The 16,305-nt window shown below is 47.8% G+C and overlaps 1 protein-coding gene across 6 annotated transcripts in view; it reads left to right on the plus strand.

Moving 5' to 3' along the window:
* RAPGEF1 (Rap guanine nucleotide exchange factor 1) overlaps positions 1-16,305 on the plus strand; it is a gene marked incomplete at both ends in the record, with an annotated part of 149,417 nt that overhangs the window by 70,637 nt on the left and 62,475 nt on the right. For 4 of the 6 annotated variants that reach the window (XM_079707223.1, XM_079707221.1, XM_079707225.1 and 1 more), the window contains 2 exons: positions 11,167-11,306; positions 11,923-12,036. In XM_079707223.1, coding sequence (XP_079563349.1) covers positions 11,167-11,306; positions 11,923-12,036 — 254 coding nt within the window. The remainder of the gene's footprint in view (positions 1-11,166; positions 11,307-11,922; positions 12,037-16,305) is intronic. The other 2 variants (XM_079707222.1, XM_079707226.1) reach the window with 1 other exon arrangement.

Consider the following 16,305-nt stretch of genomic DNA (forward strand, 5'->3'; position numbering starts at 1 on the left):
TTTATAAATGAGAAAAGTGAGGCCCCAGTGGGCAACTTACTCAGAGTCACACACATTGGGAGTGTTTCACTTATATCAGAGCTGCAGGTGGGGTGGGAATGAGTTCACAGGGCTGTCCTTGGCCATGTGTGGAGGTCAGTGTCACTCCTTTTGCCCCCAAATCATAGCAGAGGACATGATGTCACTGCCAGCATGAGTGTCCTTGGTCCCTGCTGCCGAAGAAAATTGGTTTGCATTGTTGGGAAGCGATGATTGTCAGAAATTCCTTCTGTTCAAACAAAGTCTGCCTCCTTTGCCCTACACCTCCTGCCTTGCACAGCGAGTTTCCTCACTCTCTGTCCCTGTACCCCGTGGTGACTAGAATGAGATCCTGCAGTGCCTCCAGTAGGCAGTGGTTAGTGGAGGGCCTCAGAGCCTGGAACTCACGTGCTGCCCTGGAGCCCAGCCTGGGGGTGAGGGGTCCCCCTGTGGTGGGCCCTTCTGCAGCTGCACACTGTCTGCCTTTCCGGGGGGAGGCGAAGCACCCTTAAAGACCTCAGCGGCACAGTCCAGAAGCGCTGGAATCCAAGCAGCCCAAGGTGCTTTCTTTCAAGAGACCAGTGGACCAGCCTTCCTCACAGGGACGGGGAGGGCCAGCCACTCCCAGGACCTCGAGCTGCAGCAGTGCTGGAAATGTGTCTGGTCCAGCAGGAGACTGGATTCTGAAGACTTAGCATGAAAGAAAAAGAAGAGTAAAATGTCTTGTTGATGGTTTTTATTTAATTGCATATTGAAATTATAATATTATGGATAATTTAGGTTAGTTTAAAATCATATGTGGCTCTTGTTGTATTTCTGTCAGATAGTACAGGGAGTCTGTTGTCCTCTGGAGACCTAGATGGGGAGAGGGAAAGGTATGGTTTCTCTCTTGTCTTCTCCCTGGAAGTGGCTTGAACAACATTCTCTTAACCCAGATGACCCAAACTGAACCACCACAGCAGAGAAAGTTCTTGATTGAGTTGTCTCTGACTCACGTGTTGGCATTCCTCAGAGAATTGTATTAAAAATCAGTATAAACCGTCCCGTCTACATCACTAATCAGATATTACTCTCTGGTGTTGGTTGAATGTAGTAGTTGTTAGTTGTTGCAGAATTCATTCGTTGATTCTTTTGTCTTTGTGTTCACTAACAATCATTTATTTATTTTCACTGTGTGCTGGTTTCGGGGCTAAGTGCCGGATTCCAAAATGAGTTAAGGTTTAATCCTGGGCCTCCAGGAAGCGTGTGCTCAGCTCTCGTCCTGCCTTGCCCTCCGCAGCAGTGGAGAGAGGGTGCCTGTACCTCTTCATCCTCACCAATGCTTAGTGTTTCTTTTTTTTTTTTTTCTTTTATCCATTCTGGTGTGTGTGTAGTAGTATTGCTTCATGGTTTTAATTTATTGTTTCCTGATGACACATGGAACGGAGCACCTTGTCATCTGTTTATTGGCCATTTGGATTTCATCTTTTGTGAAGTGTCTGTTCAATTCTGAATCTGCTTTTAACCCTTACCTGTTACGCAAGTAAAGCAAAACTGGTAGCTCTGTCGGAGTTGAGCCCAGATCCACAGTGAAGCCTGGGTTCTTCTGTAGGTGGCAGGGGTCCCCAGGCCTGGTCTCTTTCCTGCACCCCACCTCTTCTGCTTGCGCCCCGAGTCTCACTCTTTGGCACAGTCCCTGCTGGCCTGCCTCCAGCTCAAGGCAGCTGCGTGGTCTCTTAGCAGGTTTTCAGTGCTTATGCCCTTTGGCCTAACAGTTCCATTTCTAGGAGCCTATCTCAGACAGGTGCTCAGAGGGCTAAGCCTGAGGGGGTGCTTCCATGTGCTGTTGTTTGAAGGGCAAGGGCTAGGAACCGGAACCATCAGTCAGAAGACTGGTGGACTGTGTGTGGTTGGCCTTTCAGCAGAACATTATTCACCCGTTAACTGTGCTCACATGGGAAAATGCCCACAGCATATCGCTCAGTTGAAAAAAGCAAGTCAGGGAAATATTTCAGCTCTGCCATACGTGGAGTTATGAGGGATTTTCACTTTGTATATTATATATTTTTATAGTGCTTGGGTTTTTATAATGAGGTTGTTTTACTTTTGTTACTGAAAAAAGAAAAAAGGATATGCTTAATATTTCCATCAGCACCCACAGCAGCATCATAGCTATCAGTCAACTTCCTGAACCAATGGGTAACATGAACAGATTTTCATGTCAAAAGAGCCTTTGGTGTTGCAGAACTAGAGAAATTATTTTCCCCGTTTTCCCTAACACGAATAGTTCTATATTAAGTAAGAAAGAGGATCTTTTAATGTGGAAATTGTTGGAAAAAATGAAGCATCAGGTTACTGTGCGCTCTACTAGGCTGGGATTATTTTTAGCCTTTGCCATACTGAGTGTTGGCAGAGGCTTGGCGGTGTTATTCTGTAACAGTAACGGATGCCGTGTACTGAGCATTTGCTGTGTATCGGGTCCTTTGCTAAATGCTTCACACGCAGGTTCACGCTTAACCCTCGCAACAACCACCCAGGCAGGTCGGTCCTGTGGTTACACTTGCTCCACAGGCGAGGCACCTTCAGCTCAGAGAGGCCACGCGCAAGCGAGAACACCAACTGCCTGCTTCCAGAGCCCGCTGCCCGTGACCCACTCACTCTCACGCTGTCTTTGTCTTTACATTACAGTCTGTACGATTCTAGATAAGCAAACACACCTTTAAAAATCTGAAGTCCTTATGTTTAAACAGTTCTTCCTAATGTCCTCGTGTCACTTCTCCACTCTAGTTGTCCTTTTAACACACTTGGGAAATGGTGTGGATGAAGGAAGCGGAAGTGTGCAACCAGAGCTCGTGCGCGGATGAGCGGGAGTCCTTCCAGTGCCCAGCTCCGCGCCCTGCACGCCGTCGGTACGAAGAATAAGCAGCCACCGTGTCTCCCAAGGAACTGCCCCTGACTTTGTGGTCCCTTGTATGGTTGATATGTAGAGACTCCCCCATCCAAGGCGAAATTAAGCCCTGACAGAAAGCACTGCTAAGTTGGGATCCCAGCTGCTGCTACAAATGACGTCTGAAAGGCCAGTTGATGTGTACATTTGTCAGCACCAAGCAGAGATCGTTGTTAAGCCTGGCCAAGGGGCAAATTGAAAATTGAAGAATGAAATTTTGAATACCTGGCAGACTACTTGGAAGAAACTGGTTTGGCTTTGGTGTGTTTTTGGTTTTGCTTCAGACCTGATTTTGTGAGCAGGCTACGTGCCTCTCCTCCAGCCCGTTCTCTCTCCCTCAGGGTAGAGAAGGACGTTCATCTGACAGCCTGTCTGCGGCCTGTGATGGTTGCCCAGGAGAGTGCTGCTCTTAGTAACATCGCGGCCATCTCTACAGAAATTGATTGTGAGGTCATGTAAGCTTTCCTCCTCTGGCAGAAATGACGATTGGTCATTGGGAGCTCCAGACCCTCCTTAGTATAAATGCCGTACTAAGTGGTGGTTGAGGGTTTTTTTTAAGTTCTATCCATGAGCTTTGAAGTTGTTCTGGCAGATTTGATAGAACGCAGTAAGATACACCAATTTAAAGCATTTCCATGGGAAGGAGGACTTTTGTTTCCTTTGTTTAGGTATGACCCTATCGAAAAGAGTGCAAGTCTGGCAACCCCAGGTGTTGGGAGAGCAGCTGGGACTCAGCCTTGCCCTTGGGGCTGCAGAGTGGCACAGACCCTTTGGAGAGTCATCTGGCAACATCCATGGAATGAGATGTGGTGTGTACTCTGTAGCCCAGCGGTTCTAGTCACAGAAGGCTCTTGCATGTGCTCCAGAAGGCAAGTATGAGAAGGTCCATTGCCGTGTGTTTATAAAAGCAAAACCGGGGCTTCCCTGGTGGCACAGTGGTTGAGAGTCCCCTTGCTGATGCAGGGGACGCGGGTTCGTGCCCCGGTCCGGGAAGATCCCACATGCTGCAGAGTGGCTGGGCCCGTGAGCCATGGCCGCTGAGCCTGCACGTCCGGAGCCTGTGCTCCGCAACGGGAGAGGCCACAGCAGCGAGAGGCCCGCATACCGCAAAAAAAAAAAAAAAAAAAAAAAAAAAGCAAAAATGCTGAAAATGACCCAGTATTCACTGGCAGGGTGGGGTTAAGTAAAACTGCTGTATGTGGAACTTCACAGCACTGAAAACAAAAGCACTTATACACACGTCACCTGGCCAAACGTCAGACCTACCACTAAGTGAAAAAGCAAGAACATAGGAATATTTACAATGAAATACCATTTAAGTTTGAAAATGACCCAGTATTCACTGGCAGGGTGGGGTTAAGTAAAACTGCTGTATGTGGAACTTCACAGCACTGAAAACAAAAGCACTTATACACACGTCACCTGGCCAAACGTCAGACCTACCACTAAGTGAAAAAGCAAGAACATAGGAATATTTACAGTGAAATACCATTTAAGTTAACTTCACAAACCTATACATTAAACTATACTTATAGATATAAACTATGACAAAATATAAAGGATGAGGGACTTCCCTGGTGGCATAGTGGTTAAGAATCCGCCTGCCGGGCTTCCCTGGTGGCGCAGTGGTTAAGAGTCCGCCTGCCGATGCAGGGGACACAGGTTCGTGCCCCGGTCCGGGAAGATCCCACATGCCGCGGAGCGGCTGGGCCCGTGAGCCATGGCCGCTGAGCCTGCGCATCCAGAGCCTGTGCTCCACAACGGGAGAGGCCACAACAGTGAGAGGCCCGCGTACCACTAAAAAAAAAAAAAAAAAAAAAAAGAATCCGCCTGCCAATGCAGGGGACACGGGTTCAAGCCCTGGTCCGGGAAGATCCCACATGCCGCATAGCAACTAAGCCCATGCGCCACAACTACTGAGCCTGCACTCTAGAGCCCGTGAGCCACAACTGCTGAGCCCGCATGCCACAACTACTGAGCCCGTGCTCTAGAGCCCGTGAGCCATAACTGCTGAACCCGCGTGCCACAACTACTGAGCCCGCGCTCTAGAGCCCGTGAGCCACAACTGCTGAGCCCACGTGCCACAACTACTGAGCCCGCGCTCTAGAGCCCGTGAGCCATAACTGCTGAGCCCATGTGCCACAACTACTGAGCCCGCGCTCTAGAGCCCGTGAGCCACAACTGCTGAGCCCACGTGCCACAACTACTGAGCCCGCGCTCTAGAGCCCGTGAACCACAACTACCGAGCCTGCGCTCTAGAGCCCATGAGCCACGACTACTGAGCCTGTGCTCTACAGCCCATGAGCCACAACTACTGAGCCCACATGCCACAACTACTGAGCCCGTGCTCTAGAGCCCGTGTGCCACAACTACTGAGCCCATGTGCCACAACTACTGAGCCTGTGCTCTAGAGCCCGCGAGCCATAACTACTGAAGCCTGCATACCTAGAGCCCATGAACCACAACTACTGAGCCTGTGCTCCAGAGCTCGCATGCCACAACTACCAAGCCTGTACCCTAGAGCCCGTGAACCATAACTACTGAGCCTGCGCTCTAGAGCCCGTGAGCCACAACTACTGAGCCCGCACTCTACAGCCCATGAGCCACAACTACTGAGCCCACGTGCCACAACTACTGAGCCTATGCTCTAGAGGCCGCACGGCACAACTACTGAGCCTGTGCTCTAGAGCCCGTGAACCACAACTGCTGAGCCCGTGTGCCACAACTACCGAGCCTGTGCCCTAGAGCCCGTGAACCACAACTACTGAGCCTGCGCTTTAGAGCCCGTGAGCCACAACTACTGAGCCTGCACTCTACAACCCATGAGCCACAACTACTGAGCCCACGTGCCACAACTACTGAGTCTGCGCTCTAGAGCCCGCATGCCACAACTGCTGAGCCCGTGCTCTAGAGCTCATGCACAACTACTGAGCCCGTGTGCCACAACTACTGAGCCTGTGCTCTAGAGCCCACGAGCCATAACTACTGAAGCCTGCGTGCCTAGAGCCCATGCTCCGCAACGAGAAGCCACTGCAATGAGAAGCCTGTGCACCGCAATGAAGAGTAGCCCCTGCTTGCTGTAACTAGAGGAAGCCCCTGCGCATCAATGAAGACCCAACACCACCATAAATCAATAAATAAATTAAATAATAAATTTTTTTAAAAAATAAGGGATGGATAAGCACAAAAATCAAAACCACAGTTACCCATCGTCGGGAAGAAAGATATGATTATGACGGCGCATGTGGTGGCGGCAGTGAGATTGCTGATCTTCTGCTTCTAGAGCCGTGCTGTCCAGCACGGCAGCCACCAGTCTCGTGTGGCTGTTTAATTCCATTTCAATAAAAACTCAGTTTCTCGGTCACACTAGGCACATTTCAAGTGCTTAATAGCCTCCAGTGGCTGTCACGTTGGATAGTGCAGATACTCCATCATTGCTCACAGTTCTCTTTGATAGTCTGGGTTGGTGGATGCATGGATTTGATGAATTTTCTGTAAGTTGTACATGTGTATGTATGAAATCTTTCAAAATTTTGTTTTAATTTCAGTACTAGAAAATATCTAAACACATACATTTACAACTTCCCAAGTGAAAAGTCAGAGATGGTCATTAAAGTCACCTGAAACTCTGCAGTAGTGTGAGAGCATCTCTCCAGCATTGCCCTCTACCCAAGATGATTGATACACATGAGGAATGTGAGAAGAGGGGCAGGAAGTGTGTGTGTGGGAGGGGACTGTTGGCAAGATTACCCCAACGTAGCTGCCACCTTTGCTTCCTTCCACTATGCTGTCACTGGTCATTATAGTGCTTTATCAGCACTGAAATGCATAGTTTGAGTGACCTTGCAAGTCTCCTGAAACCTGTGTTGAAATCTGTGTTGCTAAGCTGTTGTTTCAAGGAAAAAGTGACAAGCAGCCTCCAAGTCAAAATCTGCCCTAGTTAGTGCTGTCCTTAATTTCCAGGCTTGAGGAGGTTGGTTGTCATTACAAAGAACCTGCTTCCTCCACTTCATTTATCACATCTTGTGCTAGAGCCGGCTGCTTTGACGCTGTTAAATACTACAAGGAGAGAGATTTATTGGTGGATATAACACTTTCTTTAACTGCTGATGTGGATTCCCAGCTGTGCCCCAAGACAGACCAGAGTCTCAGGCTGTGCTTGGCAAAGCAGAGGTTGAGAGGGTATGTTGTGAAATACTTCCTGGGCTCTGTTTGCTGTCAGGTGGAGGTGTCCTTACTTGACCCCTGGGTCATGATCAGGGGTTTGTGGGAGCCCCCATACCTTGTTTGCCTACCCTAGCTCCACCCTGGTCATGATGGCAGAGATGTGAATCTGGCCAGTCCCTCAGCCCCCTACCTACCCATATAGCAACTCGGGGCAGCAGACCAGAGGAGGCGGAGGTTGGCTCGCCCAGCCCATGTCTCTGAACATTTTTGGCCACCAGAGAAACTATGCATCCTGCCTTTACTTCCCCATTTGTGTCTGCTTTTCTTGCCCTGCTTTCAGTCTTGCTTGCCCGGGTGGAAGTCACACCCTAACATCTGACTTGGGGAACCTGTCTGGTGAGGGGTGTGCTGAGACTTTCGGGATGCTGAGGCCGGCATCCGAAGGAGGAGGATGGGGGCAGCAATAAGGGCAATACGGAAGGAGGCACCAGAGAGGGACACAGATGAACTTCTGGTCAGGACTAAAGGAAGAGGAGAGGGGCATGTGTAAGGCCCTCGGTTCCTCGGGATCGCGGGTCAGATGTTCAGTGCCGCAGAGTATCCTGATTCAGATCCGTAAGCAGCTGGGAAATAAGAATTCAGAGTTTGGTCAGGCTTGCTACCCACCCAAATCATATAGTTAGGTTAATTCGCTCCCTGCATTGAGCAGGTACCGTGTACCCAGCACATGGCTGAGTGCCTCACCACGTTGTCCACAAGCAGCATCTCATTTAACCTACATCACATCAGCCGTTTCTAGAACAATGTTATCAGCCCCATTTTCCAGACAAAGAAACTTAAGACTTGGAGAGGTGCCGCTGAAGTCTGTTAACTCAAACAGACTGACTGCAAAGCTCACCCTCTTAACTACCACATGAATTAGTAGACTGGTCACATCATTTCGAAGTATAAAGAAGGAAGTATAAACTGTACATGGGGCCCACCCTGCTTGGGTGGGGAAGGCGAAGGGGGGAGCTAGAGCGACCACACCATCCCAGTTTACCTGCTTTGAATCCCAGGGGTGGTACAGCGTTTGAGGACTGGTGCTGAGAGCCCTTCCGACCCTGCGTTGAGCCGTTCCAGGTGAGGAGAGAGGTGCATGAGCTTCCTGTGGATTTGTGTCCACACTGGGGCTCTAAGAAGGGCTTTCTGCAGTTCTGGCCAGCAGACAGACAGCTGTGAAGCTGTGCTTGGTTTGACTCCACTCGTGAACGAAGGTCAGGCCCTGGCTTTTTCTCTTTGGTCCAGAGTGCAGTGGGTTCCTAGATAATTGCAAAGGGCAGATCGTTTATCTGATCCTGCCTGCCACCTGGAAGGTCTTTGACAAAAGAATTGAACTTTGGCCCTATTAAGTCATATGCAACACTAGTAGACACACTGACATGCCTATAATACAGGGTGCTGTGTCATTTATTTGGAAGGTTTTTTGTTTTTTGTTTTTTTAGTACTTAATTGCTGGGAAAATTGAAAGGGAGTGTATTTTTTTTTTTTTTTTTTTTTTTTTTTGCATTACACGGGCTTCTCACTGCTGTGGCCTCTCCCGTTGCGGAGCACAGGCTGTGGACGCGCAGGCCCAGCAGCCATGGCTCACGGGCCTAGCCGCTCCGCGGCATGTGGGATCTTCCCAGACCGGGGCACGAACCCGTGTCCCCTGCATTGGCAGGCGGACTCTCAACCACTGCGCCACCAGGGAAGCCCGGGAGTGTATTTTTTATTTTAAAAATACAGATAGGGGATTTCCCTGGTGGTGCAGTAGTTAAGAATCTGCCTGCCAATGCAGGGAACATGGGTTTGAGCCCTGGTCTGGGAAGATCCACATATCGCGGAGCAGCTAAGCCCGTGAGCCACAACTGCTGAGCTCACACTCCACAACTACTGAGCCCACGCACTGCAACTCCTGAAGCCCGCATGCTGCAACTGCTGAAGCCCACACGCCTAGAGCCTGCGCTCCACAACAAGAGAAGCCACTGCAATGAGAAGCCCGCACACCACAACGAAGAGTAGGCCCTGCTCACCACAACTAGAGAAAGCCTGCGCGCAGCAACGAAGATGCAACACAGCCAAAAAAAAAAATACAGATACTTCTTTTTCCATTGCATAGGATCATGTTCTCCCTAATTTTCAACCAATTTCAAGATTTCCTGTGAATTTCTGACATTACCTAAAGAAGCAGTCCTTTTTGTGGGTTTTTTTTTTTTTTTTTTTTTTGGCTGCGTTGAGTCTTCATCGCTGTGCGTGGGCTTTCTCTAGTTGTGGTGAGTGGGGGCTACTCTTCGTTGTGGTGCCCAGGCTTCTCATTGCGGTGTCTTCTCTTGTTGTGGAACACGGGCTCTAGGTGCGCGGGCTTCAGTAGTTGTGGCACACAGGCTTCAGTAGTTGTGACTCGAGGGCTCTAGAGTGCAGGCTCAGTAGTTGTGGCGCACGGGCTTAGTTGCTGTGCAGCATGTGGGATCTTCCCGGACCGGGGCTCGAACCTGTGTCCCCTGCAGTGGCAGGCGGATTCTTAACCACTGCACCACCAGGGAAGTCCTCGTGGGGTATTTTTTCGTTGGTTGATTTGTTCATTTGTTGAATTAATGTTTCCTGAGCATCTTCTATGGGCCAGGTACCATGTTAGCACTGGAGATGCAGGCTTGAACAAGGCAGGTACAGCCTTCAGCGAGTTTGCATTCTTGTGAGGAGATAAACACATAAGTAAATAATTTAATAAGATGGTTTCAAACAGTGGAAAGTGCTGTGGTAAATGGCGGGTGGTAAATGAAGGAAGGCTGCTCATTGGGTTAGTTTTTTTTAACAGCTTCATTGAGACATAATTCACATAACATGACTTCTTTAAAGTGTAGAATTCAAGTTTTTTTTTTTATAGTAATTCACTGGGTTGTATAATCGTCACCAGATTCTAATTTTAGAACACTTTTATCCCCCACCAAAAGAACCCTCTTACGCACTAGCAGCCCCTCTCTGTCCCTCTCTGCTCTCTTCAGTCTTAGGCAACCATTAATCTACTTTCTGTCTCTATAGATTTGCCTGTTCTGGACATTTCAGATATATGGAGTCATACACTGTGTGGTCTTTGTGACTGGCCTCTTTCACTTAGCATAATGTTTTCAAGATTCATCCACAGTGTAGCATATCAGTACTTCACTTAAGTGTAATTTTATGCCTAAGTATTTTATTCTTTTTGATAATTGTGAATGGAAGCTTTTTAGACATTCATTTTTTATATGTTCCTTGCTAATGTATAGAAATGTTGATTTTTGTATATGATCTTGCATGTGATTTTGTATATCATCTTGTATCCTGTGAGCCCACTAAATTTGTTTATTAGTACTAGTAGTTTCTTAGTGGATTGCTTGGGATTTTTCATATATAAGATTATGTCATCTACAAATAGAGATAGTTTTATATCTTCCTTTCCAATCTGGATGGCTTTTACTGGAGTAAGAGAGTACAAAATTGAATGACAGTAGTAAGAACAGACACTCTCATCTTGTTCCTGATCTTGGCGAGAAACCACTTAGTCTTTCACTGTGTCCCCGAGGGTTTCAAACATCTTAGTTCTGTTTCAGTCTCCACTGCCAGCTCTGAGGCCTTACCCATGTCACTTGTTGCAGTTCCCTAAACCAGAAAACGAGAAGGTTGATTCAAAAGGGCCTTCCTTTCCAGTTCTTACATCAAGCACTTCTGTGATTCTACTTTGGTATTCTTTCATCTTAGCCGGTTCCCTTGGACATTGGTTAGATCATCAGACAAACTCTATAAGGACACTTGGAAATATTTGCACGTTTGTTTTCCAAACCCATTTTGACTGCTTTCAGCCTAGACTAGATGGAAATTGCAAAGATTGAAACATGGAAGCAGAAATGTTTAATGGATCCATATTTCCTATCCTTTGTAACCCTGAACAGCTAGGGGGAAAGATTTGTTTGAGGGCGATGCTCATTTCCACAAAAGGTCAAAGAACCACAGCTTCTTCCCACTCTACCTCTAAAAATCCTTACCTTCTTTGTTTTCAGACTCTCAGCGTTCTCATCTCTCCTCCTTCACCATGAAGCTGATGGACAAATTCCACTCACCCAAAATCAAGAGAACGCCATCAAAGAAGGGAAAACCAGCTGAGGTGTCTGTGAAGATTCCAGAGAAGCCTGTGAACAAAGTAAGCTGACTCTCTAGGTGTTTCTCCTGGCCTTCACCTGCTTTGAGCAATGAGTTTGTGCTATTTTTTAAGTTTATACCCTGGGGATTGAACTTTCAGTACAGAACACCTATTCCATAGCATTCCACGGTTCCAGGCGGAGCCTTCATTGTCCCTGTGAAATATGAACCTTTAGGATGGTGAGTGTTTCTCCTGTTAATCAGAGTCAAGCTTGGTTGGCTAGAACAGTTCTTTTCCAGCTGTGTCATCCTCTGGGCGTTTAAAACAGCTCAGCTCATCATGTTCACACTCCAAGATGCTGCCTCTGTGCCCCAGAGAGGCCCACGTTGCCCACACATAATCTCTCTCTCTCTCTCTCTCACACACACACACACATACACGCACACACACGGAAATTCGTGATGTCCAGAACATCCATCATTCGGCTTTAGGGCCCATGCTCTGAAACTTGCTAAACCCTTGAAACCCAGCCAAAGATGTCCTCAAACACCAGTAACCTCAGCAGGGCCAGTCAAGCCAGATGTGTTGGAACAGCTGTTGGTTTTCATCAACCCCTCCCTTCAGCCTAAAACGGCCATTTCAAGCTCTGTAGGAATCCAGGTTTCCTCTCTTCCAGGAGGCAACAGACAGATTTCTACCAGAGGGCTACCCTATCCCCTTGGATCTGGAGCAGCAGGCAGTAGAATTTATGTCCACCAGTGCTGTGGCTTCCAGGTCTCAAAGGCAGAAGGTCAGTGTGACGTTAAGAACAATTGGGTTTGCCGTGCCCTCTACTGCAGAATCCTGGCCCGTGGTTTTGGGGATGGAAAAAAAATCTATTGCAATATCATTGTGTTCATCTGGGTGGCAACTGTGGGCTTAATTGTTCAGGAAACAGTCCAAGGAGCCTTGGATAAATGTAAGAGTTTATCCAAGCCCCCATGGCCTTTGGAGAGAGCTCAGTACTTCATGGCGAAAGCTCCGGGATTTTGGGGATTGGTTTGGGTGTGCTGCTTGGGTCCAACGGGTTCGGGGGAAGCGGGTGAGTCTCATCTCTTAAGACCAGCTGTTCTTTCCTTGAGTTGCTAAGACGACCTGGATAGTTGAGAAAAGGAAGGGCATCTAAAGTGTAAGGTACTCCGTTAACTGTCTCCCGAGACTCGTGAGTGTGATGCTGCTGTGCGGACCCGGCGCTCTCGGAGCCGGGGGCACCTTTTGTGCCGCTAACGTGTACCAAGCCTTCTTTTAGCCCCATGCTATGTGCTTTACACGCGCTCTCTCACTTAATTCTCATTATAACCCTGGGAGGTGGAAACTTATCTTGCAGAAAAGGAAGCTGGGACTGTGGAGATATTAAACGTTTGGGCAAAGTCACGCAAAGAGTGGTGATGCTGAGATTTGAACACAGGCCATCTGACATCAAGTCGAAACTCTCTCGATGCTACAGTTACTCTTTATGAAAGTCAGTTTATTTTTTAATATCTAACAGATCTAATGTTAGCTCCCACATGTAACTGAACATAAAAACAAAATTAAACTCAGTGGTGTAAAATAAAGACAAGCCTCATAGATTAGTAGATTCTGAACCCTTCAGTGACTGTCCACAGTGTAGTTTGTAGAACTGTTATCACAGCTGTCACTTGAATGCCACTAGCAAACACTACCCTCTTATATAAACACATAACTCTTCAATTTTGCAGTGCATCTACTTTTGTTTTTATGTTGACCAGCAGAATATCTTAAAAGTCTAGTTAAAAGTGGAGAAAATAAAGGTTTTAAGTCCAAAGTCTTTGTTGAATAATCGTTTTTCCTGCCCCATCTGTTAAGAAAAGGAGGCTAGAGAGCAAGAATGAAATATATGGTGTTTGCCAGATTGATCTAAATTCCAGATTGAAGGAGTAAGAAAGTGGGAGATTTGGTCTGTACCACAATTATTTCTTATTGCAATCTGTTTAGTAACCCCTTGGAACTGGGTTTTATATTAAACGCCAGGAAGAGTGTCACTTGTCATCTGACACTAGTCCAGGCAGCCCGGAGTAAAATGATTTACTAACCACTGTGTTTTGCTAGTGAACTCTGATAAGAAACTGTTTCAGCCACTCACTTCTTGGAATTTTTCCCCCTTTCTTCATCACTCCAAGAGAGGAAGGTCATAGGGGAAATTTGATGCTCAAGTTCTCTTTCCTTAGTGGGGGTTCCTGCAAACTCCAGGGGACATGTGGCCATGTCTGGAGACACTTTTGGTTGTCACAACTGGGAGATTGAAGCAGGTGCTACTGGCATCTGTTGGCTGGAGGCCAGGGGTGCTGGTAAACATCGTACAATACAGAGGACAGCAACCCCGCCTCCCCCCCACCCCAACAAAGGATTTTCTGTCCTAAAATGTCAGTGCCATGGCTGAGAAACTGTTCTCTGGGGAGGAGCTATAGATGTGATCTTCACCCAAGGAAGAGTGTTACCCTGGTTTCTGGTCGTTGCCCTTTAAGAAGGGTTGAATGACTGTGCTCTGCCCCAGGCCACCTGCATGAGACAGAGTGAGTATAAACCCATGGTGGAGGCCCACAGTCAGAACAGGGAGTGTTGGGGAATCCACCGGGGGGTGTGAACTTGGCCGGCTCTGTCATTTGCCATCTTCCTTAATTATTGCTTACTAGCTGTCTTACGACTTAGTATTTCCATCTATATTCCCATTTTTCCCAGGTTATTACATGGGAAATTGCAACTCAGGTAGACAGAAATAGATCTGGATCCATCTACAACTTCCTGCAGGTCTCTCTTCGCCCGGGCCCCGTCCTGGGTGATTTCACACACCGTCTTACTTACTCCTCACCTGGACCATGTGCACACGCTTTCACTCTTCCCAGTATACAGAGAGTGTGGGCTCTGGCCCAAGTTTTCTTAATCAAAATCTCTTTCTCCCTTAATTTTATGAAGTGCTTCCATATGCATTCTCACCCAGCCCCCCACACGAACCTCTTTCGATCACCCAGGGCAGGCATTATTCTCCCCATTTTGCAGATGAGGAGCCTGAAGCCCAGCAGTGCCTTTGGATCGAGGCCCTTCCCCAGCACCGCTGGCCTCATGTAGTTTCCAGGTTTATTTGCACCAGTGGTGGCATCTAACCCCTGACGCAGGAGCGGGTGTGCAGGTGGATGCAGCTGCCCCTCTGAGGCCTCGGCCTCAGGTTCCCTGTTCCTGGGGGTGTTCGGTCTGGGTGTCTCATTGTAAACTCTTCCGACTGCTGGCTGTGTTTTGCGAGAAGCCATAGTTTAACAGCTGATGGGCTAGGGGAATGCACAGCGTTCAGAGGCCATTAATTCTGGGAGTGGAATTTTCTGTAGAGTTAATGGATGAAACCTGACTCTGCTAGGTTGTCGGCTCCTTTATTAGGAGCCCAGGGCAGCCCGGCTCTTCAGTGGCTCATTTGATCTCTCTGCAAATGACAGGAGAGTTCTCTTTTTTTCTGTGAAGTGCCTTGCCACTTTTGGACGGCTCCCATCTCCAGATTAGCCCCTTTCTCCCTAGCAAACCTCGCGACACATTTTCTTAAAATGTTTCCTGCTTCCTCCCCACGTTTTGTCACTGCTGGCTCCTTGCGCGTCCTGATGTGCTGAGGGCAGTGTTGTAGCCAGAGTCCTCTTGCTCAACTGGCCAAAGTGGTTTTAGTCACATTTGATGTCTGCAAGGCACCGTGAGTTCCTTCATACTGAGGTTCCTCTCGGCCCCGTGTAGGCCATGGCGAAGCAGAGCGCTCTGGGCCGCGAGGTGGAGAAGCAAGCGCCTGGCTCTTGGAAACAGACAGTAAATAAACAAACGTGTCGGGTAGTGAGAAGAGAAAAACAAGTGACGGCAGAGAGGCCACAGTGATGGGGATGGGGAAGGGGTGTCTTTTTCCTCCCTTGGAGAAATGTATCATGGTGGTCTACAGGATACCTTTTGGGAAGTACCCCCATTGAGACAAATCAGATCGGGTGTTTGAAAGTTGTCTGACGAAAGGAGCTAATTACTTCTTGATTCCATTTTTATGTTTTTCCTTCGATATTCCCATGAAATCCACTATTGAAATTTTTTATTTAAAATGACATTCCTCATTATTTTAAAAGAGCTGGTGTTCAGAATCATAATCACTTTTGATTGTGTATCACTTTTTTATATATTTATGTAGTTTTAAATCTACTTTTTCTAGAAATTATCTTGTTCTTGGTGGTTTTTATTTGAATATTCTCTGGACCTCAAAGAGCCCACAGGTGGCAGTTTTCCTCATACGTACCACTCTTAATTTGCCCTGGACATGTAATCGATTCTACTTGAGTAGATTATCCATTTTTGGATTTATCCATTTTATAGATTATTCTTGATCTCTCTTTCCCTGCCAGCCAGCTGGGACCTGGGTTGTTGACATTAGGGTCAGTATAAGGAGAGGTTGGAGAAAGAAACCAAAGGGGGGGTGTGTTTACCCACTGTCTGTGCATTCAGGGTATCCCACAGTCAAGGAGAAAAGATTTGGGTGTGGGAATGTGAGTGCTGGGAAGTACAGGACTCTGTGTTTTATTTTCCTCCTAGGCGGGCTTTCCTCAGGGGCAGAGGGACCCTGCGTGCTGTTAGCACACGCTGCAGGAGTAGTGATTGAATCACTGCCATCTGTCCAGCTTCTTCACCTTTTCACCCCAGCACATCCCGCCCCTTCTAACCCTAGGGTTTCCAGGTCCTCTGGGAGAGCCATATCATTTCGTTGAGAGGGGCTGCGTCTTTGGTCAAATGTGGGGATCTAGTGAGGAGTCCTGGGAGAGTGGGTTTTGAGCACTAATGCCTCTGACCGGTCTTACACAGCCCCTAGGACCTTGAAAGGCCTGGGGTTTCTTGATTTGATTTACTGGATAGATACACACGTTGGGACTTAACTGTTGGTTCTGTAAGCCTCCTGCAGCCATCAGCAAATTAGTCCTCACTACACTTACTGAGTGTAGTGGTGATATCTCAGTGTGGTGGAGGCGGAGACCCCAGGGCAAATCTGTGTCTG

Source organism: Hyperoodon ampullatus (assembly GCF_949752795.1).
Source record: "Hyperoodon ampullatus genome assembly, chromosome: 6".
NCBI lineage: Eukaryota > Metazoa > Chordata > Mammalia > Artiodactyla > Ziphiidae > Hyperoodon > Hyperoodon ampullatus.